This window comes from Lynx canadensis, chromosome A3, assembly GCF_007474595.2.
Source record: "Lynx canadensis isolate LIC74 chromosome A3, mLynCan4.pri.v2, whole genome shotgun sequence".
Taxonomy (NCBI): Eukaryota; Metazoa; Chordata; class Mammalia; order Carnivora; family Felidae; genus Lynx; species Lynx canadensis.
In genome coordinates, this window is record NC_044305.1 from 22,232,631 (window position 1) to 22,256,673 (window position 24,043).

At 50.1% G+C, this 24,043-nt stretch overlaps 1 protein-coding gene across 1 annotated transcript in view; it reads left to right on the forward strand.

The window, feature by feature from the left end:
* The window catches only part of SOGA1 (suppressor of glucose, autophagy associated 1), a 72,090-nt gene that overhangs the window by 18,344 nt on the left and 29,703 nt on the right, over positions 1-24,043 (forward strand). Inside the window, exons 2-6 of the mRNA XM_030309655.1 lie at positions 988-1,212; positions 7,285-7,443; positions 19,294-19,356; positions 20,039-21,220; positions 23,477-23,617. Coding sequence (XP_030165515.1) covers positions 988-1,212; positions 7,285-7,443; positions 19,294-19,356; positions 20,039-21,220; positions 23,477-23,617 — 1,770 coding nt within the window. The remainder of the gene's footprint in view (positions 1-987; positions 1,213-7,284; positions 7,444-19,293; positions 19,357-20,038; positions 21,221-23,476; positions 23,618-24,043) is intronic.

Here is a 24,043-nt window from a genome sequence, read left to right on the forward strand (position 1 = left end):
CTAGCTACCCTGGCCACCTTGCTGTATTCTGACCCATTGAGCTCTATCCTGCCTCTGAGCCTTTGCACACTCTGGACCCTCTGCCTAGAGTCCTCTCTCCCCGGCTGTCTCTCTGCATGGCTGTTCCTTCTTCCCTCAGCTCAAATGTCCCTTCTTTGGAGATGGCTGCCCCGATCACATCCTTGGACACAGCCTTTCCCCATTACTCTAGCATATTACCCAGGTGGGGTTTTTTTTGTTTCTTGCCATTTATTTGGAAATTTTTGTATTTGTTGGTTTATCATGTGTCTCCCCAGTGAGACTTGGGGCTCCATGCAGAAGACACAGAAGGGGGCACATTAGTCTTGGTCAGTACTGTCCCTTCCCACCCCCACGCTTGGCACGGGGGGCCTGGCACGTGGTTGGTGCCCACAAATGCTCGTTGAATGAGTCTGTCCTGCTTCCCCAGTGTGGTAGGCTCCTATTCCGCTACAGCAAATTACCACAAATTGAGTGGCTTACAACAATCCCAGATTATTATCTCACAGTTCTGGAGGTTAGAAGTCTGAAAATCAAGGCTTTGGCAGGGCTACCTTGGCAAGGCCACATGGCAGGGCTCTGGGCGAGGATCCATTCCCTTGTCCAGCTTCTAGAGGCAGCCTGTTCGAGGCCCTTCCTCCATCTTCAGAGCACGTCCCTCTAACCTCTGTTTCTGTTGTCATGTCACCTTCTCCCACTTTGATCCCCTTGCCTCCCTCTCATAAAGACTCTTATGATTTCATTGGTCCGCCCACATATAATATAGGAAAATCTCCCAATCTCGAAATCCTTAATCTCGTTTGCAGAGTCCCTTGAATTAGGGCATGGACATCTCTGGGGGGGCCATTATTCAGCCTACCACACCCAGGCCCCCAGGGCAGCTAGGAGAGCATTGGGTGTGGCCTGCCTTCAGACACACAGGCCACTGCCACGAGCCCCGTGACCCGACCGCCTCTCCCCCCACTGCAGGATGAGATCGAGGAGCTGCGCGCAGAGATGCTGGAGATGCGGGATGTCTACATGGAGGAGGATGTGTACCAGTTGCAGGAGCTCCGGCAGCAGCTGGACCAGGCCAGCAAGACCTGCCGCATCCTGCAGTACCGGCTGCGCAAGGCTGAGCGCCGCAGCCTCCGTGCCGCTCAGACAGGCCAGGTGGATGGAGAGCTCATCCGCGGGCTGGAGCAGGACGTCAAGGTGAGCTCTGGGCCTCCCCCCACCCTCATAGGTACCCCTTTTGGAGTTGGGAGCACAAGCCCAAGTGGAGCCCAGGTCAGCCCACAGTTCGCTCCTTGTGTGTGCTTGAGCAAGTTACACCACTTCTCTGGGCCTCAGCTTGCTCATCTGCAAAGTGGGGATCCCTGGTGAACCGACAGCCCATTTCCCAGGAGTGTCCCAACGTGATATCATAAATATGAATCCTATTAACAGGAGCCATTCCCACACCTGGTCCTGGGCTTGGAGTTGTCCCTGCCCTGTCCCTGCATGTCCCTGGAGGTTTCTTTATTGTGGTAATGAGTAGCAAAGGCCTGGAGTTGGATAGGGCTTGTTTAAACCTTGACTCCAATATGCCCTAATTTTGTGATTTTGAGCAAGTCACCTAAGTTTCAGTTTCCTCATCTGGAAAATGGGTATAACAGCAGCCCCTGCCTCACAGGGTTCTATGAGGGTTAGAAGAGATCATATAGGTAAAATGTCACTGTAAGCACTCAAAAATGTTAGCTATTATTATTCGCATTTTCTGGATGAGGAAAGTCAGTCTCAGAGAAAGGAAGCACCTGTTCAAGGTCACATTGACACTCTGTGTCATTGGTCCAGTGCAGGCTTATCAGCCTCCCGTGCCTGACTGCCCCACTCCCTGCCTCCCTGCCTTGTGAAGCAGGAGAGGATTGGGCTGGAGGCTGGCAAGAGGGGCCTCCAGAAGAGCAGTCCACCCTGTCTGTGTGTGTGGGCCCTGGTCTGGGGGCTGAGAACTTAGTGGGGACCCAGGCCCAGTCTCTTGCTCTCAGAACTCAGGGGAATGTAGCGGTTGGGGGTGGGGGCACCTGGTGCCGCCTGGGGGCCCAAGGGCCTCTTCCTGCAGGGGTGACTTCTGAACTGAGGCCTGTGGGAGAAGTGGGCTTGAACCAGGAGGGGAGAGGAGGAATGCTGGAGGGAGAGACCTCTGTCTGTAGTGGCCAGGGGAGATAAACAGTGAGTGCCAGCCAGCCAACCAGCGCAGGCAGGCTCCCATTGCAGACTGTCTTTGCACATGCACAGTGGGGTTATAGGTCTGTTGTGCAGATGTGGAAACTGAGCTCAGAAAGGTTGTCTCCCCGGCCAAAGCTACCTGACAGGGCAGCCCCCGGGACAAAGGGTTGCACAAATATTCAAACTCCAGGCACTGGGTTGAGGGAGTGTGGGATGAGGAACAGCTGGGGAAGTTCAGATGAAGTAGATTTGGGCCTAGGTGATTGGGTATTTGGGGCCGGTACACCAGAGAGTCAGCCTTAGAGGGAGGGATGAGGGAGGGAGGAGGCCCTGACTGGGTGGCCAGTGCCTCCCTGGGAGGAGCCTAGAGCAGCTGGTGTGCGTGTGGGAGGGGGGATCTCTGAGCTCTGGGCTCGGGGAAGCCACCCCTTCTGTTGGGATTTGAACTAGCCAATCAGCATCCAACTTGCCCCCCCCCCCCACCTCTCCCCCTTCCTCCCTCTTCTCCCCGCCGCCGCTGCAGCTGGAGCGCTGAGCTCATCCCTGCAGGCCTGGGCTGGATGCCTCTGGCCACCACACTCTGCCCCATGTGCTGGGGTTGTTCTCCGGCATTTGGGGGGTTCTCAGAATTGTGACTTCTTTGCTATCTCCTGGGAGGGCCTGATGGGCCCAAGTAGGGACCCTTCCCCCGCCCGCAACCCCAGAGCTGGGTATCTCTCTGGACTCTCTGACTTCTGACTTGCTCTGTCAGCTCCTTGGCCCATGCCCTGACTGGCATGGGGCCACTTCTTGGGACCTCAGTTTCCCCTTCTGTTAAATATGGGGCGTAGAGCAGCCAAATCTATAGGGCTTTTGCAGTTCCAGTGGTTTTATCGAGCAGATAGGTTTTTGGTGAAAGCGCACCATGAATAAAACCTCAGGCCTTGGTATCCCCCTCCCCTGGGCTCTCTGTCTGTGGTCCTCCCAGCCTGCAGGACCCACTGAACCTCAGCTGGAACATGGCTCAGCATGTGGAGGGCAGCGTGGTAGTTGTTCAAAGACCTGCTCTACCACTTGCTTGGTGTGTAACCTTTGGAGAGCTCCTTCACATCTCTGAGCCTCAGTTTCCCCATGTGGAAAAGGAAGATAAAACTAGTTTCCACCTATAGAAATTTTTGTGAGGATAAAATGAAATAGCTCAAGTAAAGAGAGTGCTGACCACAGACTCTGGTTCCGGGTGCTCCCCTAGCAGATGAGCAAATGTTGGTTGTGGTGTTACCGTTCAGGAGAAGAACTTATAAGGCACTCGGAGGTGAAGTGGCTGGGGACAAGGGCAGGGAAGGGAAGGCCAGAATCTCAGCCTGTGGATAAGAATCCCCGAGAGTCTGTTCACAATGCAGGGTCCCAGACCCCAGGCCCCATTCCCCCTCCCTGAGGATTCAGAGTGACAGGGACAGGAACACCCTGAAACCAGAGGCCCATGAGCTGAGAGGTCTGCCCATGAGCAGGGGGGCCTGTGGTCTGATGGCTGCTGGTTGCATTTGGCAGGAGCCAGGCCTCAGTGCTGTAAACAGTGACCTCATGGCTGAGCACATTGTTTGCGCTTTGGGGATTTGCCCTGGTGTCCGGAAGCTGCAGCTGCTTCACCTCCCGTGGTATCTCAGCCCCCCACCCTGGGAGTAGTTGGGAGGATCATAAGAGGATGAAATGAGACAAGGGGGGGGGGGGGGGGCCTGTGAGCATCTGACACGGTGAGCCCGCTGCTGGGCTTGTTGTTAATACTTTTAGTGCTGATATTAACATGTCTTCAAGCTTTGGGCCAAAAGCAGGTTCAGGTTGAGAGCAGGACTCTAGAGTTGACCCACCTGATTTCAAACCTTGGTTCTGTAGCTTTCTAGCTGTGTGACCTTGGGCAAGTGACCTGTCCTTTCCGAACCTCACAATGGGGATAATAAAGCCCTTCCCTGAAAGGCACATGGTGTCAGGAAGTGACAGCTGATTCTGTAAATCACCTGTGAGAGGCAAGGGTGCCCAGGACCACTGAGGCTCAGAGACAGGAAAGGACAGGCTGAGGCAACCAGACTCCTGCCCTCCAGGCCACATGCATGCTCTTTGCTCCCATGGGCTTCCACGGGGGACCCAGGGTTCTGTGGGATCTGCAATTAAGGGCTCTTTTGTTCACGCTGGAATTCTGTAAGCTGCCTGGGGTTGGGCTTTCTTGACATTGCAACTCTTGGGGGCGGGGGCCAAATGGGGAAGGAGATCATGTGGCGAATGGAGCAGAAGGAGCCTGGGGACTCATGGAAGGGATGAAATCAATAGAGTCATTTATAAACCCAAGAGGATCTCGGAATCCACACGGATCATGTCTTCTTGGTGGGGAGTGTTGCCTCCCAGGTTGAGGCCATGGCAGGGATGGAGAGGAGCTGGCTCCAAGTGGGAGCATAAGTAGGAGAGAAGCCTCCAGCCGCTGAGCCCTCACACCAGTCAGGGACGCAGCCCTCCCTGGACAGTGGGTGGGGTGGGCGGTTGAGGGGAGCAGTAGGTGCAGCTCCCCATATTTCAGTCATCTGTTCCTTCATCTCCCTTTTCGCTTTTTTGAACCTTGGGGGGTTTGTTTGTTCCCCAACAAGTGTTTATTTGGCACTAGCGTGTACCAGACCCCGCACTGCTGCCGGGACACAGAGATGTGAAGGAGCCCAGGCATGGTCTGGGGCCTTGATATCTGTGCCCCACCACTCCTGCCCCTGGGGCCTAAGCAGCATGAATGAATGGATGAATGAATGAATGAGTGAATGAATGAATGAATGAATGGAGTATTGATCAGGACAGGGGCTTTCTGGGTGACCTAATAGCCCCAAACCGGGGACCATAGCCAAGAGCCTGGGGTTGAACACCAGTAAAAACCCTGACACAAAACACAAGAGGGAGATTGTGGGGTACTGGGCCAAAAAATCCGATAAAATCAGCGCACAGAGGTGAAGCAGTGATCCTGACAATGCTTTAACAAATTATATTTCTTGATGTTCTAGCCACCAGCCCAAGGACTATGTCATTTATTCCTTACAGCAGCCTTTGGGAGTAGGCTGTATCAACCCCATTTACCAATGACCACAATGAGACTTCAAATGTATAAATAAACTGTCTGTGGGTCACACACACACAGAGTGCTGGAATCAGACTCGATCTAGTTTTCCCCTACCTGCAAAGTTCTTGTTCTGGTACTGAGGGGTTGCTCATCCCACTTTGCGGACAAGGCAAGTTTGGTGGCCTAGGGAGGCTGGGGACCAGCTTCCGGCTGTCCCTGGGGATCTTCAGGGGCAGGGAGCGGCAGTGGGCACCAGAGGGAGGGGAAGGCAGTGCTGAGTTTCCTCTCTGGCCGTTGTTTTTCCTGGCCTGCCTCTCACGCTGCCAAAGGGTCCATGCCGAGCTGGGCCTGGGCCCAGGCGGAGGGCAGAGCCAGGGAGGGCCCTCTTCCCTTCCGGCACGGAGGAGGTGCCATAGTTGTTTCCGAGCCTGGCAGGCATGGGGCATTGGGCTGTCTGCCCTTCACATACCTCTTGCTGGCAAAGCCCTGGAACCACTCTCAGAGCCCTGGCCATGCTGGCCCCTCAGGCAAATCCCAGGGGCTCCCCACCCAGCTCAGCTCACACTTGGTCTACATGACCCTGAGCCGAGTCACTTATGCTCTGAGCCTCAGCAATGGAATGAAGAGGAATGAATCTGGCACACAGTAGGTATTCAACGAAGGGCAGTGCCTGGACCACTTCAGAGTAGTTGTGATTTGCCAGCGCAAAAGGGACTTCCTCATCCCCAGAGGCTCCCTTTCCTGGCCTTTGACCCCCAGGGTGTCCTCCAGGAAATGGGGTGCTTTTGCGGCAGAGCCCTGTCACTAGGATTAGAGTTTGCAGCTCTGTTAGCTCCCTTCTGTAGGGATGACTTGGACATATGCCCACCCTTTGTCATTTCCAGCGCGTTCTGTAGCCCAGACAATTGGAAACCAGGGTCAGGGTCACACTATGACCTCTGGCAGGTCATGTATGGCTTCACCACTCACCCAGCACTCACTGTGCTGGCCCAGGGCCGAGCTTTCTTGTGCAATAGCTGATTCAGCCCTCCTGTTGGGCCCACGAGGTTGCTGCTATTATTGCACCCATTTTGTAGTTAAGGAGACTGAGGCACAGAGTGGAGAAATGATTTGGCCAGGATCACGTGCTGGTCACTGGCAGAGATGCGATTCAGATGGCTCTGGGGCCACCCATCTTGCTCTAGTTTCCACTTACGCTCACTTCCCTCCCTTTATTTAAAAAAAAAATTTTTTTTTAATGTTTATTTATTTTTGAGACAGAGACAGAGCATGAGTGGGGGAGGGGTAGAGAGAGGGAGGGAGACACAGAATCCAAAGCAGGCTCCGGGCTCTGAGCTGTCAGCACAGAGCCCGATGCGGGGCTCGAACTCACAAACTGTGAGATCACGACCTGAGCCGAGGCCAGACGCTTAACCTACTGTGCCACCCAGGCATCCTCACTTCCCTCCCTTTAAAATGAGCTTCTGGCCAGGGCACCTGGGTGGCTCAATCAGTTAAGCATCTGACCTCGGCTCAGGTCGTGATCTCACAGTTTGTGAGTTCGAGCCCTCATCGGGCTTTGTGCTGACAGCTCGGAGACTGGAGCCTGGCTCAGATTCTGTGTCTCCATCTGTCTCCCTGCCTTTACCCCACTCGCACTCTCTCTGTCTCTCAAAAATAAATAAATTAATGTTAAAAAATAAGTACAAAAATAAAATGAGCTTCTGGCCCTGCCACAGGCTCTTGTGAGAATTCGAAGCACCGAATGCCTCAGGTAAATGAAAAGGCCTTGCTAAGAACAGGCAGGGCCTTTACAGCTTTCTGGGGACTGAACTGTGATATAGACATTAGGAACTCAGGGTGCCTGGGTTTGGGTTTTGCTCCTGCTGTTTCCTGGTTCTGTGACCCCTGTATCTTCTCTGTGCCCCAGTTTCCTCATCTGCTAAGTGGGGATGATGAGAGACCCTGTCTGCTGGGGGGTTGCTCTGCAGCCAAGGCCACGCGGTCCCTGCTCATCACCCACCCTTGTTCAGGTCTCTAAGGACATCTCTGTGCGGCTGCATAAGGAGCTTGAGACAGTGGAGAAGAAACGGGCGCGGCTGGAGGAGGAGAACGAGGAGCTTCGGCAGCGGCTCATCGAGACCGAGCTGGCCAAGCAGGTGCTGCAGACAGAGCTGGAACGGCCGAGAGAGGTGAGGGCTCGCCCATCCCAGCCAGGGCCAGGCCGGGGCAGGTGGGCGTGTGCCAGCCCCCTAGCCAGGGTCTCTGAACCTCTGCGTCTGCACACTCATGCACACTAAGGACACAATGGTGAACGAGAGACACCGGTTCCTGTCCTCAAGGAGCCCAGAGGCGAGGGACGCCCGGGTGGCTCAGTCCGTTAAGTGTCTGCTGATTTCAGCTCAGGTCGTGATCTCATGCTCGTGAGATTCAACCTTATGTCAGGCTTCATGCCGAATGTGGAGGCTGCTTGGGATTCTTTCTCCATCTCTCTCTGCTCCTACTCTGCTCATGCTTTCTCTCTCAAAATAAATAAATAAACATTAAAAAAAAAAAAAAGGAACCCACAGGCTAATGAAGGAGACAGTCATCCACCAAAGAACTGTGCAACTGTGGGAAGATGAACTGAAAAAGCATTCCACAATACCCACCATGGGGCCTGGCCCTCTGCCTTGGTTTCCTTATCTACAAAACGAGACAATAATACCCTGAGTTGTTGTGAGGACTAGCTGGGATAACTTGTGTGGACATGATTTAGGGGCTGCCATTTGGTGTAAAGTTCAGTGCCGGGGGCTGGGCCTCTGGCCAGGTCTCGACACAGATTTCAGGACATTACTCAGTTCCTGAATGTGGCCCCCAAGCACCAGCCTCTCCCTTTGCTCACGTGAGTCTTCCACTTGTGCGTACTTTCTGCCTTCTGCTATGTGTTGGGCATGCAGTGTGCTGGGTACCATGCTAGGCACTTTTTCTGAACAATTTTCATCAAGGCCTAATGAGATTGTGATTATACCCATTTTATGGGTGAGGAAACAGCCCCTGAGAAAAGGAGGGATGTCCTCAAGGTTGCACGGGGCCCCGTGGGCTCTGCAGAATGCCTATGGAAAGCCATCAGCCTAGGTGACCGCTAGGGACTAGAGTCCTCCAGAATGCAGGGGTCTGTGCTCCAGATGGCCCGGTGAGGGGTGGGGAGGGCTTCTGACCACAGAGGCACAGCTGGGCCTCAGCTATCTGGTTGCTCACGAGGGTATCTTAGGATAGTACATTGTTCTGGAACACCCCTCACCTTCCCTGAGGGCAGACATGGGAGTGTTCCAGGACTGAGACATCACAGCCCTGAGGCCAGAACAGTCCATCAGCTGCCCTTCCTCCTGGGCATGTTGTGTGATGTGCCAGTGGCTTCTCAGTGTGGATATGGGACATTGGCTGCTAAGGGCTGCTGCGGAGCCCTGTCCTGCTCCAGGGCTGGGTGGGAGGCCCCCTCCTTCGGGAAGTCTCCTGCCCCCCATGGCCTGACCCCCGACACTGGGGACCATGTTCACACATGTTGTTGCTGCCACCCTTGATAGTGTGGAAAGGGGAGACAGTTTCAGAGAGTGCCTTGGAGCTCAGCGTGTTCCTGTTGTAAAGGAGAGGAAACTGAGGCTCAGAGAGGGACAGCTTGCCTGAGTTCACCCGCCCTTCCTTGGCAGAGATGTGGCTGAGACCCTGAAGCCGCATCCCCCTCTAAGTCTCAGTTTCTCCATCTGTGACATCGGGATAATAACGGTACCCAGCTAATGAGGTTGTTTATGACCATTAATAAGATTGGGTAACCGTAGAACACTGTGAAGAAGTTAAATAGAATAAAGTAGCGGGGCACCTGGGTGGCTCAGCCTGTTAAGCGTCCGACTTTGGCTCAGGTCATGATCTCACGGTTTGTGGGTTCGAGCCCCGCATCGGGCTCTGCGCTGACAGCTCAGAGCCTGGAGCCTGCTTCAGATTCTGTGTCTCCTTCTCTGTCTGCCCCTCCCCCGCTTGTGCTTTTTCTCTCTCTCTTTCTCTCTCTCAAAAATAAATAAATATTTAAAAAAGGAATAAAGTCGTAGTGCAATTCCCAAACAAATTAAATATGCAGTTATTATATGAACCCACAATTCCACTTTGGGATATATACCCAAAAGAATTAAAAGCAGGGACACAAACAGATACTTGTACCCCTGTGTTCCTAGCAGCATTATTTACAATAGAAGCAACCCTAATGTCCATCAATGTATGTACATAGAGTGGACTATTGGTAAACTTTGTAAAGGAAGGAAATTCTGACACATGCTCCACCCTGGATGAACCTTGAAGACGTGATGCGAAGTGAAATGAGCCAGCCACCAATGGACCAGTATTATGATTCCACTTATAGGACCTACTTAGGGTAGTCAAATTCATAGAGACAGAAAGCAGGTTAGAGGTTACCGGGAGCTGGAGAGAGGAGGGAGCGAGGAATTGGTGTTCAGTGGGTACAGACTTTCAGTTTAGGATAATGAAAAAGTTCTAGAGATGAATAGCGGTTGCTTGACAAAGTGAATGCACTTAATGCCACTGAAATGAGTACTCAAAAATGACTAAAAATGGTAAATTTCATATTGTGTATACTTTAGGACAATTTAAAAAAAAGAACAAGGTAGAGCTATATGTACTGATGTTGAAAGATCTCTAAGGTATGTAGTTAAAAAAGAAGGGGAGAGAGCTATATATATTACGCAATCCCGCTAATTATTTTGATAACAGAACAGACTGGTTTTGGAGCATGTATGTGTGTGTGTAAACCCATAGCAAAAGTCTGGAGGAAAATCTGCTGACTGAGGAAGGAGAGATGGTGGGAATAGCATGGGGAAATGACTTTGCTTTGTATTCTTTTAATGCTGTAGTAAGGTGAGTTTTAGGGAGGGGGGTTATTTGTTACATTTTAAATGTAGTCAAGCAGGTAAAGAGCCCTATGTGGTGCTGGGCACACAGTAGGTGCTCAAGACACATTGGTTCGCTTCCCCTTTGAAGACGTGTCAGGCCTGCTGGTGCTCCCCGGCATGCCCCTTGGGGTCTCAGGATCTGGGCAAGGGGGCGTGGCCCTGTGTTTGTTTGCCGAGTACCTTCTCCCCACCCCTTCCAGACGTGGTTTCCATGGAGATAAGTGTCCCTGAGCAATTCTGCCAGAGCTGCTGGAGTCCGTCATCCAGATCTGCCTTTGCCATCCTGACAGGTTGCTGTGGCGATACTGTCACCCAGCTGGGAACAGGAGCCCCTGGCCTGAGCTGATGTGGTTGCCATGGAGATGGCTCTTCCTTATAGAGAAGGGAGGGTGGCCAGCCCTAGCTGCACTCTGTGGTGGCACTATTGCCCAGCTGGGTTGCAGCTCAAGAATCGTAACACCAGCCTCCCCCTCATCCAGTACCATTCCCCCTTCTTGTATTTTAGGCAGAAAGCCAATCTCAGTGTTGACGTGATGTATTATAATATAGCTGCTGTGTCTGAATGCTTGCTCCGTACCAGGCACCTCACCAGGCATTTTATATACCTCCTCATGTTGTGAAACCAGCAGCTTCCCAACATACGTTGTTATTCTCATTTTATAGGTGGTACTCTTCTTGACAGTATTTTCATTGTGGTATCACAATTCACATAATATAAAAGTTACCATTTATAGTGTCAAGTTCAGGAATGCCTGGGTGGCTCAGTCAGTTAAGCATCCAACTTCAGCTCAGGTCATGATCTCACAGTTCATGAGTTCGAGCCCTGTGTGGGGCTCAGAGCCTGGAGCCTGCTTCAGATTCTCTTTCTCTCTGCCCCTCCCCCCACACTCTGTCTCTCTCTCTCTCTCTCTCTCTCTCTCTCTCACACTCAAAAATAAATGGACATTTTTTTAAAAAATCTAAACATAAAGTGTCAAATTCACTGGTTTTTAATGTATTCATAATGTTGTACAATCATCACCGTTATCTAAATCTAGAATATTCCCATTGCCTCTAAAAGAAACCCCGTACCTGTTAGCAGTCACTCCCCATTCCCCCTTCCCTCCAGCCCCTGGCAACCACTAATCCACACTCTGTCTCCATGGATTTGCCTATTCTGGCCATTTCGTACAAATGGAGTCATGCAATTTGTGATCTTTTGTGATTGGCTTCTTTCACACAGCATAATGTTTTCAAGGTTTATCCATGTCAGAGCATGTATCAGTACTTTATTCGTTTTTATGGTCAAATAATAATCCGTTCTATGAGTATACATTTTGTCCACTCATCAGGTGATGGACATTTGGGTTGTTTCCATCTTTTTACTAGTATGAGTAATGCTGCTATGAACATTTGCATACAGGTTTTGTGTGTTTTCAGTTCTCTTGGGTATATACCAAGGAGTGGACTGCTGCATACAGGTGGTATTGGGGAAAGACAAAGACGGGATTCTAACCCAGGACTCTGTCTCCCAAAGTCACACCGACTCTTACAGTGCTGTCCTGCCCTCCTCGCCCAATCTAGGTACCTTCCTAGGACCCTGCTGTGTTTTCAGAACCTCCGAAGACGCCGCTCCCTTCAGTGAATGAGTACTTCCGTCCCTGGCACAGGCTTCTCATCCTGATTCCCATTCTGATGGGGTACGCAGGGTGCTGACCGTGGCATCAGATCACCTGGGTTCAAATCCTGGTTCTGCTGGCGTCATCCTCTGATGCAGCCTGGCCGTGGTCTGTGTGGTGCAGGGCACACTCAAATTTGGGGTCACACGGGCCTGAGTTTGAAAGCTGGCTTTGCCACTTACTTGGAAATAACTGTAATGCTGGGCAAATCACGTAACTGCTCCAGGCTCAGTTTGTTCACTTATTAAACGGGAATATTAATCCCTGCTTCTCAGAGACAGGCAGGTAAAGTGCTTAGCAGGGAGGAAGGACTTGGTGAACACTGATTAGCATCATCATTATCATCATTACCCTTAGCTGCTATGTATGATGGCTGTGCGTCGGGAGCAGCATTTACCTTAAATAAATGTTTCTGCTGCCCCTACCCAGGTGCTGTCTATCGAACTGCCACTTGTCCATGGAAGTAGCAGTTACATTGCAAATCAACACATGCGCTTGGCAGTGTGTGTCCCAGTGACTTCTGATTTGGGTTTTATGTCTAAATCAGTCTTTGCTTCCTCCCCCCCAGATGGTCTTCCCTAACCAGGAGCCATTCGGCCTCTGTCTAGCCACTTCAGCTGCTCTGGAGGAAGAATGCCTCGGTCTTTGAGATGCACCCAGAGTAAATTTTGCACACACAGCACAGTCTGTGTTTTCAGTGAGACCCTTTCAAAGATCCCCTCCGTATTTGGTGAAAATCTGCCCAGTTGTTTTGGCAGAAGGTTCATTTTATTCCCTGAAGGTTGGTCTTTGTTTCCTGGCAGCACGGAAGCAGGGAAGGTGTTAGAGAGCAGGGGGCCCCTCCAAGCTGTGCTCAGGCAGCCTCTCTGTGCGGGCTGGAGGTGCAGGGACACAATCTACTAGTCTTTGGAGAAGGACAAGGGAGGACATAGCTCATGCTCCTACCAGGAGCCATTAAACCAAGGATGTTTAGAGGTGCCACCTTGGCTGCTCAAAGGTGGCCTTGTGAGTTGCTGGTAGATGGGGAAGCCCCCGATGTGTGCCAGGCCAAAGAATGTGCCCGCGGGGTCCGTCGCTTAGCGACGGCATTCCTGTTGGTGCCTGGGACTGTCCTGTCTTGCCCCTTCCTTCCCACTCTCCTGAGGCCCGGGGCCAGAACATCTGCTCCTGGGGGCTCCACAAAGAGTCTCTGACAGGCCCTGGCTCCCTTGAGGGGCACTGCAGCCCCCCAGGCCGCCTGGCCAGCTGCTGCTCTGCAGAGAGGAGGAGGTCTTTGGGCTCTGTGAGCTTGCCTTGTTTTTCCCTCCAGAGCCGAAGAGTAGTGTGGGAGCCCAAGTGGCTTAGACAAGGTGGGGAGGAAAGGGTCTGTTCCAACCAGAAAAGGCTGGAATTACTCCTGTCCTGAAAGGGTTTGCTGCTTTGCTCTCTCTTCTCTGCCCACTGCCCTCCCTTTCTGGTGAGGTTCATGCCACTCAGGGCTTTCTCTCTGCCTGTTGGAAAGGTGCCCAGTGACTTTTCTTGGGAAAGCATATTAAAAATATCTTAACGTGATTTCCCCCCTCTACCCGACAGGTTATATGCGCTTGGTAGAGAAAGACTAGAAAATACAAATAAGTCCTAATGAGAAAAAATTCACCTGAAAACCAATATTCAGAGGGAATTTCTCTGAATAATTACCAAACTATTATTTGGGTGAGAGGGGCATATACTTCCAATCCATTTTTTCTATTTATATGCGCACACACATATTGAAATGTATATATGTATATGTATGCATTTTCTTCGCCTAACATAAGCTCAGTGAAGCAAAAATATCATTACAAAAGCCCATAAATGCATACCTAGCATCCCTCTAAGGGTGGGTACATCAGACTGGTTGTATTGGTTGTCTTGAGCAGTAAAACTGGTGACTTGGGTTCACTGTATTCCTTTTTGTGATTTTTTTTGGGGGGGGAAGTATAGTTGACACACAACGTGACATTGGTTTCGGATGTGCAACGTAGTGTGATTCAACAAGTCTGTAGTTATGCTGTGCTCACCACAAGCATAGCTACCATCTGTTACCATGCAGTCCTGTTACAATACCACTGACGATATTCCCTGTGCTGGAGCCTGCATCCGCGCAACCTATACATTCCATAATTGGAAGCCCATGTCTCCACTCCCCTTCACCCCCTTTTGCGCCCCACCCCCGTTTTGGTGGTTTGTGAAGTTTGGACTATGTGAATGTGTTATCCACAAAATAATAGAAATAATGAAAATCCTACATAAAATCGAAGAAGGAAGCTTCCTCTCTTAACCACCTCCCTCAATTCTACTCCCGACTCAGCTTAACCCATGGTTAGCAGGTTGGTTTGTATCTTTTTAGACCTTTCTCCATGCTCATACAATGTGTGTTTCTCTGTGTATTTTTAGAAAGTCAAGATGGGATTATATTGTGTACATGGTTTCTGTAACATGCAGATTATGTAGTATGAACACAGACTTTTTTAAAATGCTGGATGTTTTGGGTTTTCTTCTGCCTAAGGTGCTTATTATGAAAATCAAAGATCACAGAGTCAAGTAAACATAGGAAGGAAAGAAAGTCTAAAAGGGTACCATCTATTTCAGTATTTAAAACACAGAGCCGAAGGTCTAGAAGGAGCTCCAGCTGGCTGTCAGCCTGTGGTCACCCTCAGGTTGGGAAGGAGAATGCCTAGGGGGGCTTCTGATTTGTCAGCATTGTATAGATTAACAGTGAGAATTTATTTTTGTATATTAAAATTTTATTGAAAAAAATATTTTGTAATGAAAAAAAATTTTTTAAAGAAAAAAACTGGAAGACTGTGTCCCCTGCCTCCTAAAAAAAAGTGGGGGAAGAGGGCCAAGTGTAAGTTCACTGTATTCTCATTGTAAATAGCCTGGTATAAATTCTTCAGACCTTCTCCCACCCTGTGTGCATATATGTGGGTGTGCACGCGCGCGCACACACACACACACACACACACACACCTTTTATAACAATGGTAACATGCTTTAGGTTTTTTTTTTTAATAACAGCTTTTTTGAGATATAATTTACATACGATAAAGTTTGTCTTTTTAAAGTATACAGTTCAGTGGTTTTTTAGGATATTCAGAGTTGTAAAACCTTCACCACTTTCTCATTCCAGGACATTTTCATCGCCCCAACAAGAAACCCCAAGCCCATCAGCAGTCACTCCTGCCTCTCCCAGACCCTGGCAACCACTAATCTACTTGTGGATTTGCCTATTACGGACATTTTATGTAAATAGTATCATACATTGTGTGGCCTTTCAAATAGTGACTGGCTTTTCACTTTAGCATGATGTTCTCAAGACACATGCATGTTGTAGCAAATATCAGCACTTTGTTTTGTTTTTTTTCAATGGCTGAATGATATTCCCTTGTGTGGATATGCCACATTTGTTTATCCATGTACCAGTTGGTGGACATTTGGGTTGTGGGTTTTGTTTTGAGAGTTCCTTCTTTTTCTTACCAAGATGTTTCAGAGACTTTGCCTCATCGTCAGGAAATCTCACTCCCCTCTGTCCTTTTTCATGGCTTTAGGCTTTATATGATCTCATTCCTTCATACGTGGTGGCCCCCTCCCCCTCCTGTCACCCCACTTCCTCTCTCCAGGGTGTCTGCTGTGCTTGAAGAGGCTGTGGTTACCTGAAGAGGCTCAGTTTTATAGGGAGAGAAGGGTGTTTGCCCAGGATCGCAAACTCAGTGTTGTGGGGTTGCCACAGTTCTGCTCCCAGCTGAGGCCACGGCCTCTCCCACTCAGCTTGTGATAAGCAGACCTGGATCTGCAAGGCTGACCATCTTTCCCCAGAGCCCCCACCTCACCACTCACTCCGTGCCTGGGTGTCCTTCTGAGCACCCCCTTCCTGGCGCCATTTGTGGGAGGGGCTCTTTGTGGGGGGACCTGTTTTGTGGTATCGCCCCATTTCCTACCTTGTCCTCCTCGCTTTTGAAAGAGCCCAGATTAGCCCTTCTCAAATACTGGCTGTTTGCTTTTGGCACCCCGCGTCTGAAATATCAGCCTCTGTCTTCCTGCCTCATTTGCATTTCAAAAGGTGCCTTTAGGATTTGATTGGGCTCCAAGATATACTTAAGACCCCAGCTGGAGTTCATTTCCCTGGCTCTCTGGTTTTAGCCTGGGCTTTGAGATAGAATCACCTGGGAAGCTATTTAAAAATCTCATGGCTGGGACCTACCCTGGACCGATTAATATCAGAATCTCTGGGACCTTGGGCATCGGTATTTTTTTCTAACTTCCCCCAGGTAATTCTGATGTGCACCCAGGTTGAGAACCACTGTGCTACCTCCACTTTGCCCTCATCAAAGAAGGCACATTTTCTCCTTCCAAGTCTGAAACTAGATCAAAACCTCTGTCAAGAACTGGTCCCGGGTCAGCTATGGATTTGCTGTGGGGCCTCTCTCTCACCTTCAGTGAGATGGGGGCTTCGGGGGCTTGGACTACGTCAGTGGTTCTCACCTTCAGGGATGGGTATGAGAGATGGGGGCATAGGGGGAGCCATGTATTCAAACACCTGGGAGTGGGGTGCCTGTGTGACTCAGTTGATTAAGTGTCCGACTCAGGTCATGATGTTGCAGTTCTTGAGTTTGAGCCCCGCGTCGGGCTCTGTGCTGACAGCTCAGAGTCTGGAGCCTGCTTCAGATTTTGTGTCTCCCTCTCTCTCTGCCCCTCCTCTGCTCACACTCTTTCTCTCTGTCTTAAAAATAAATAAACATGGGGCACCTGGATGGCTCAATTGGTTAAGCATCCGACTTCGGCTCAGGTCATGATCTCTCGGTTCGTGAGTTTGAGCCCCGCGTTGGGCTCTGTGCTGACAGCTCAGAGCCTAGAGCCTGCTTCGGATTCTGTGTGTGTGTGTGTCTCTCTCTGTGTCCCTCCCCTGCTCGCACTCTGTCTCTCTCTCTCAAAAATAAATAAACATTAAAAAAAATTTAAAAAATATATATAAATATTTAAAAAGATAAACAAACAAACGTTAAAAAAAATAAAAACAAACCCCTGGGAGCATTCTCAAAAAATACCTGTTGAACTTGAAAAAGTCAAAGGCAACCGAAGTGTGGTTTTATACACTACTAATGTAAACCATCCCTCTCACGGGAAGGAGTGGAGTGTTCAGTAGACTTCTGCATCTGAGTGACTTTTTTAAACGTCAAGAAACTTTAGTAAAAATTACGGTAACATTTTCTCAAATTCCCCTCCATAGGGCTTGTGCCGTTTTGCATTCTTCCCAGCCATATAGGAGTTTTCCTACTTCTCCATAGCTTCACCAATACAATGTGTTGTCAGATGTCTGGAGTTTTGCCAGTCTGATAGGTGAGAAGTGGTATCTCGCGTAGGTACCCCCCATCCCGTGTTGTAATTTGCATTTCTCTGTCTTGAATAGGGTTGAGCATCTTCCTATGGTTACAAGTCATTTACCTTTCTTGTGTACACTTTTTCACGTCTCTAGCACATTTTAATATAGGTTTGTTGGCCTTTTTGTTTTCTGTTTTGTGAAGCTCTTTATGTATCTAGGATATTAACCCTTTGTAGTGAAATGAATTGCAAATTTTTTTTTTCCCAGTTAGTCATTTACACTTTTACTTTCTTAGGGTCTTTCTTTCCGTCTTTGTTTCTTTCTTAATTATTTATTTATTTATTTTTCATGTTTATTTATTTTTGAGAGAGAGAGACAGAGACAGAGAGACAGAGTGCGAGCACGGGAGGGGCAGAGAGAGATGGGGACAGAGGATCCAAAGCAGCCTCCAGGCTCTGAGCTGTGAGCACAGAGCCTGACACAGGGCTCAAACCCACGAACCATGAAGTCATGACCTGAGCTGAAGTCAGACGCTCAACTGACTCAGGCACCCCTTTTCATAATTTTCATAATTTCTAAAGAGAACCTTTATTTATTTATTTATTTATTTATTTATTTATTTATTTATTTATTTTATTTATGTTGAGAGAGAGAGAGAGAGAGAGCGCGAGAGCACATGAACAGGGGGAGGGGCAGAGAGAGAATCCCAAGCAGGCTCCGGTGCGGTCAGCAGAGAACCCGATGCAGGGCTCCAACTCCTGAACTACAAGATCATGACCTGAGCTGAAGTCAGTTGCTTAACCAACTGAACCACACAGGTGTCCCTATTTCTTTCTTTCTGAGAGACAGAGACAGAAAGAGAGAGCGAGCGCATGTGTTCATGAGGCAGAGAGAGAGGGAGAGAGAATCCCAAGCAGGTTTGGGTGCTGTCAGCACAGAGCCTGATGTGGGGCTTAATCTCCTGAACCATGAGGTCATGACCTGAGCTGAGATCAAGAGTCAGACACTTAACCCTGGGTGACTGAGCCACCCAGGTGCCCTGGGTGTTTTTTTTTTACATGTAGAATTTGCTTATATAATTAAAAGTATCAATTTCTAAAAAGAAAGAAAGAGAGAAAGAGAGAAAGAGTTTATTTTCATCCTACCAGTTCTCGATTTTTGAATTATGATTATTACAGTGTAATTTTACATGAAAAGTTACAATTTAATTGTAAAAATTGAGTCCCTTACCAAGGGACTGCTAGGCCTCCCAGGTAATCGTGATGTTTTACCTATATGCATTTTTTTGTTAGTATGCACTCTGAATTAAAGTCCATGAGGACAGGATGGACCCTGAAGTGGAGATTTTCGTGCTTATTGGCAGAGTCCCCTTGGGGATAACACCACCAAGGAGTTTCAGGCATTCACACCAATGGCCTTGGCCAATCTCATGGGGGAGCTCTGGAGCTCCGATGGCTATTTAGAGTTGTTCTGAGTTGAGGCAGGAGGCTATGGACCAGTCATTGCAAGTGGGCTCCCTCCAGGGAGGGCACATGACCTTGGAGGAGGTGGCTTCCCTCAGCCAATGGCATCACTGGGAGGGGACTAAGCTTTGAGGTCTTAGTTGGGAGAACAAGTGCCCCAGTTCAAGGAGGCAGGATCTGAGTGGAACACCACAGCAGGCCCCCCAAGTACCCTGTCTGACTTGGTCACTGCTGTGTACTCTATGCCTAGCTGTACCTGGCACGTGATAGGTACTCAGGAAATCTTTGGTGAATGAATGAGAGAGACGAAGAATGGAAACCCGGATTTCTGGGTCTTGGCCCAGGCCAACTGGATCATAATGGAGGGGTGGGAGAAAGGGGAGAAAGTGGGCAGGTGTGATCAGAGTCATCTCCTCAAGCACTTCAGGCCCACTGGGTGGTCTTGAGGGCTCCCCTGGCTTGGTGGTTAGTACTGGTGAAGGCCTGGACATGACTGGGCTGGGCTGGGCAGGGAGGGGGTCCCTCAGTGGAACCCTAGGCCCCGTGGCTACTCTTTGATGCACATCAACCACATGAAATTTCAGGTTTTTTGTTCTGTCTCTTTTTTTTTTTTTTTTTTTTTTTTCCAATTTCTTTCTAGCATTCCTTGAAGAAAAGAGGAACTCGCTCTCTGGGGAAGACAGACAAGAAGCCTTCAGTGCAGGTATTTTCCGGAAGCTCCCACAGCCCCCATCGCAGCCCCCGCAGGCAGGTTTTAATCTGAAGGTCCGAGGCCTAATTCCAAATTGCCGGGGGAGTCCCTCAGAGGTGCCCACCCTTCCCCAGCCTCTACCCTGCCCTCCTCTTTATCACTTTCTTAGCTTTGATGCCCATTTCACTTCCCAAAACCATGCCCTGAGCCCATGGTTCTCACACGGGCAGATAGATAAAGTGCTATGTGTAGCACAGGTCAGATATAGAATACACTTAGCCTCTAGTGGTCCTGGATTGTAAGGGTGCCAGGCACTTTTCATGCATTATCTCATTTAATCCGCTCCATGCCTCTGTGGGGAAGGGAGTGTTATTGCCCTATTTTACAGATGAGGAAACTATAGTAGTAATGGTAGTAGTAGTAGTAGCAACCATTGCCTGGCAGGATGCCGCCTACTCCAGGAAGCCCTCCTAGACTCTCCAGGCTGTGTGGTGCTCCATCTTTGCTGCAGTGTCAAGATCTCCTTCTCTACTTCCCCTCTGGACTCCTGCTCCTTGAGAGTCAGGGCCTTGTCTGATTCATTCCCGTGCCCCTGGCACATAGTTGGTGCTCCCCGAAGTGCTGTGGCTGGTACTGAGCCTCACAACACTAACCTTCCTGGGTCATGTCTGTCCCCGTGCCCGTCGGGCCCCAGGAGGACAGTGCGGACCTGAAGTGCCAGCTGCACTTTGCAAAGGAGGAGTCAGCCCTCATGTGCAAGAAGCTCACCAAGCTAGCCAAGGAGAACGACAGCATGAAGGAGGAGCTCCTCAAATACCGTTCGCTCTACGGTGATCTGGACAGTGCCCTGTCTGCCGAGGAGCTGGCCGACGCGCCCCACTCTCGGGAGACCGAGCTGAAGGTGCACCTGAAGCTGGTGGAGGAGGAAGCCAACCTGCTGAGCCGCCGCATCGTGGAGCTGGAGGTGGAAAACCGAGGCCTGCGGGCGGAGATGGACGACATGAAGGACCACGGCGGCGGCTGCGGAGGCTCGGAGGCGCGCCTGGCCTTCTCCGCGCTGGGCGGCGGCGAGTGCGGGGAAAGCCTGGCGGAGCTGCGGCGACACCTGCAGTTTGTGGAGGAGGAGGCGGAGCTGCTCCGACGCTCCTCAGCTGAGCTGGAGGACCAGAACAAGCTGCTGCTGGCCGAGCTGGCCAAGTACCGCTCGGAGCACGAGCTGGATGTGACGCTGTCGGAGGACAGCTGCTCCGTGCTCAGTGAGCCCTCGCAGGAGGAGCTGGCGGCTGCCAAGCTGCAGATCGGTGAGCTCAGCGGCAAGGTCAAGAAGCTACAGTATGAGAACCGGGTGCTGCTCTCCAACCTCCAGCGCTGTGACCTTGCCTCCTGCCAGAGCACACGGCCAATGCTGGAGACGGACGCCGAGGCCGGGGACTCTGCCCAATGTGTGCCCGCTGCTCTTGGCGAGGCCCACGGCCCCCATGCTGCCCGGTTCTGCAGAGCCAGGGAGGCCGAGGTGCTGCCTGGGCTGAGGGAGCAGGCCGCCCTGGTCAGCAAGGCCATCGATGTCCTGGTGGCCGATGCCAATGGCTTCTCGGCCGGCCTCCGCCTGTATCTGGACAACGAGTGCACCGACTTTCGGCTGCACGAGGCCCCCGACAACAGCGAGGGTCCCAGGGACACCAAACTCATCCATGCCATCCTGGTGCGGCTGACCATGCTCCAGCAGGAGCTCAATGCCTTCACCCGGAAGGCGGACACTGTCCTCGGGAGCTCTGCCAAGGAGCAGCCAGAACCCTTCTCGTCGCTGCCTGCCTTGGGTTCCCAGGGGTCCTCTAAGGAGATTCTTTTGGCCAAAGACCTTGGCTCAGACTTCCAGGTAAGATGTCCCAGTCACAAAAAAGATGTCCCTATTATTTTTTTGTTATGAACTGTCTACTGAATCATCTGTAGGACAGAGAGGGACACAAGGCATAAGTGTACAGCTTAATGAATTTCCCCAAGATGAACACACTTGAGTAATCATCACCCAGAACAAGAACTAGAATGTGACCAGCACCCCAGAAGCCCCTCCTCACGTCCCCTTCCAGCCACTATCCCCATTCCCAAGGGAGACCCCTCTCCTCATTCACTTTGTCTGTCTTTGGACTTTATATAAACTGAATCATATAACACATACTCCTTTATGCCTGGCTTCTTTCCTCAGTGTTTTGTTTCTTGTCTCATGTAGTAATAATTTGTCCATTCTCGTTACTGGACACGATCTCATTGAGTGAATATGCCCCAATTCACTTAGTCATTTACCATTGATAGATATAGGGGTTGATTTCGAGTCCCCCCCCCCTTTTTTTTTGCCAGGTTGCCCTTTGTTCTTGTGTTATTTCTTTTGCAATTTTGATTTTAAAACACGTATTATTAAGAAGCAAACAAACAAACAAACAAACAAACAAAGGAGTTTAGAAGTGCCTGGTAAAAAGAGGAAAGCCTCCTCCTTGCTGCCTATAGGTACCACTATTAATGGTCTGGAGCAGTGCTGTCCCAGTCCTGTCCAGGACAGAGGCCACTAGCCACATGTGGCTACTTAAATTTAAATTAATAAAAATTTCATGCAGTTGAAAATTCATTTCATTGGTCTCAGTAGCCACATGTCAAGTGCTCAGTAGCTCAAGTGGTACAGACCTAGACCATTTCATTATCAAGGCATGCCCTTTTAAATCTTTGTGCATTCTCTCATATATTTATTTTTCATCCAAATTGTCTTATGTGATACGTACTGTGACCACACAATTGATTTTTCTTATGTAATGTAGCTAGTGGTTCATGTACTTATGATGTTGTGTTTCCTATTCATATACTTTTTGTGATCAGTGATCAGAGCTGGAGGTGCCCTGGTAAACAAAAACAGACATGATTCCTGCCCCCCAGCTTCTGTCATCTAGTGGGGAAGAAAGATGTTAATCAAAATATCCTTCCAGTGAATGTGACCTAGACTCTGGGGCATGGAAGACCTCAATCTGAGCTGAGATCAGAAGGGTAGATTACTGGGGAAGAGTGTTCTAAGAAGAGGGAACAGCCTGTGTGAAGGCATCATAGCAAGGAGGAGCAGCGTGTGCGCAAGGACAAAGAAAAGGAGAGAGTCTGGGTTACAGGGAGCGTTTTCATCCTGAGAGCAATGGAAGGGGTCTTCCCATGTCTGTACAGAGATTTGGCTCTTTTTTTTTTTGACGACAACACAGTGTAGTTGTGCCAGAATTTCTTTAATCCACGCCCTGTTGATCTGGCTTGATCTGGCTTTTTTTTTTTTTTAAATGTTATTTATTATTGAGAGAGAGAGACAGAACACCAGCAGGAGAGGGACAGAGAGAGAGGGAGACACAGAATCCGAAGCAGGCTCCAGGCTCTGAGCTGTCAGCACAGAGTCCGATGCGGGGCTCCAACTCAGAACCACAAGATCATGACCTGAGCCAAAGTTGGACGATTAACCGACTGAGCCACCCAGGCGCCCCTTGATCTGGCTTTTTAAAGCAAGCAGACTCCCCCCTGTCAGGTCTCCCTCTTGGTTCTTCTTGAGGTAGGAATGAGCTAGGGCCGCACATATGTTAGGACAGTTGAGGCTGGCAGAGAAAGTTTGTGCACAAGAGGGGCGCCTGGGTGGCTTAGTCGGTTAAGCGTCCAACTTCAGCTCAGGTCATGATCTCACGGTTTGTGAGTTCGAGCCCTGCATCGGGTTCTGTGCTAACCGCTCAGAGGCTGGAGCCTGCTTCAGATTCTGTGTCTCCCTCTCTCTCTGCCCCTCCCTTGCTCACGGTCTGTTTTTCTCTCTCAAAAATAAATAAACATTAAAAAATTATTAAAAAAAAAAAAGGTTAGTGCACAAGACAGACATTCGCAGGATCAGTGTTTGCACTTACCACTGCCACTTAGCTACTCATTCATCCTTTCGACAGACTCGCTGAGTGGTTGCAGGACTGGGTCTGGGCTGCAGAGCTGAATCCACTGAGGCCCTCGCCCTCTGGTGGGTGGTCAGAGTCTCTTATTATAGCCCAGGGGCCTGGGGTGGGGGCTGCTGCTGGCACCCCTTGGGCCCCTCCCCATTGTTACCTCTGGTCTCTTCTGCCTGTGCCTCTGGGTGCAGCCTCCTGACTTCAGGGACCTGCCAGAATGGGAGCCCAGGATACGAGAGCCCTTCCGCAGTGGTGACTTGGACTCCAAGCCCGACCCCAGCCGGAGCTTCAGGCCTTACCGAGCTGAAGACAATGATTCCTACGCCTCTGAGGTGGGCCTAGGCCTGATCAAGCAAGGGGGAGGGCAGGAGGAGAGTGGCCGGGGCCTCCCCAAAGCTGAGCAATCCATGGAGAAGCTTAGCTGGTGATGATGTGGGTTTTGAGTATTCCATTTGGTTCTAAGCTTCCAGGCAGCAAGTGCTAAAAGGGAGACAAGGAAGTTGGGGCCATCCTCTTGGCCCGACAAAAGAAAGCTTATAAACTCCTTTGAAGAAATTGATTTTATTTTCCTAAATTTCACTGGGAATTTAGTAATTTATGTCATTTAGGGAAAGCACTCATTTCTTTAGCAGGAAGGCAGCAATCTTTACAGTCAGGCTGACTGGGTTCAAATCGTGGATCTGCTATATACTGGCTGTGAGATTGTAGATAAGTCACTTTACCTCTCCGATCCTCAGTTTTCTTACCTTCAAAATAAA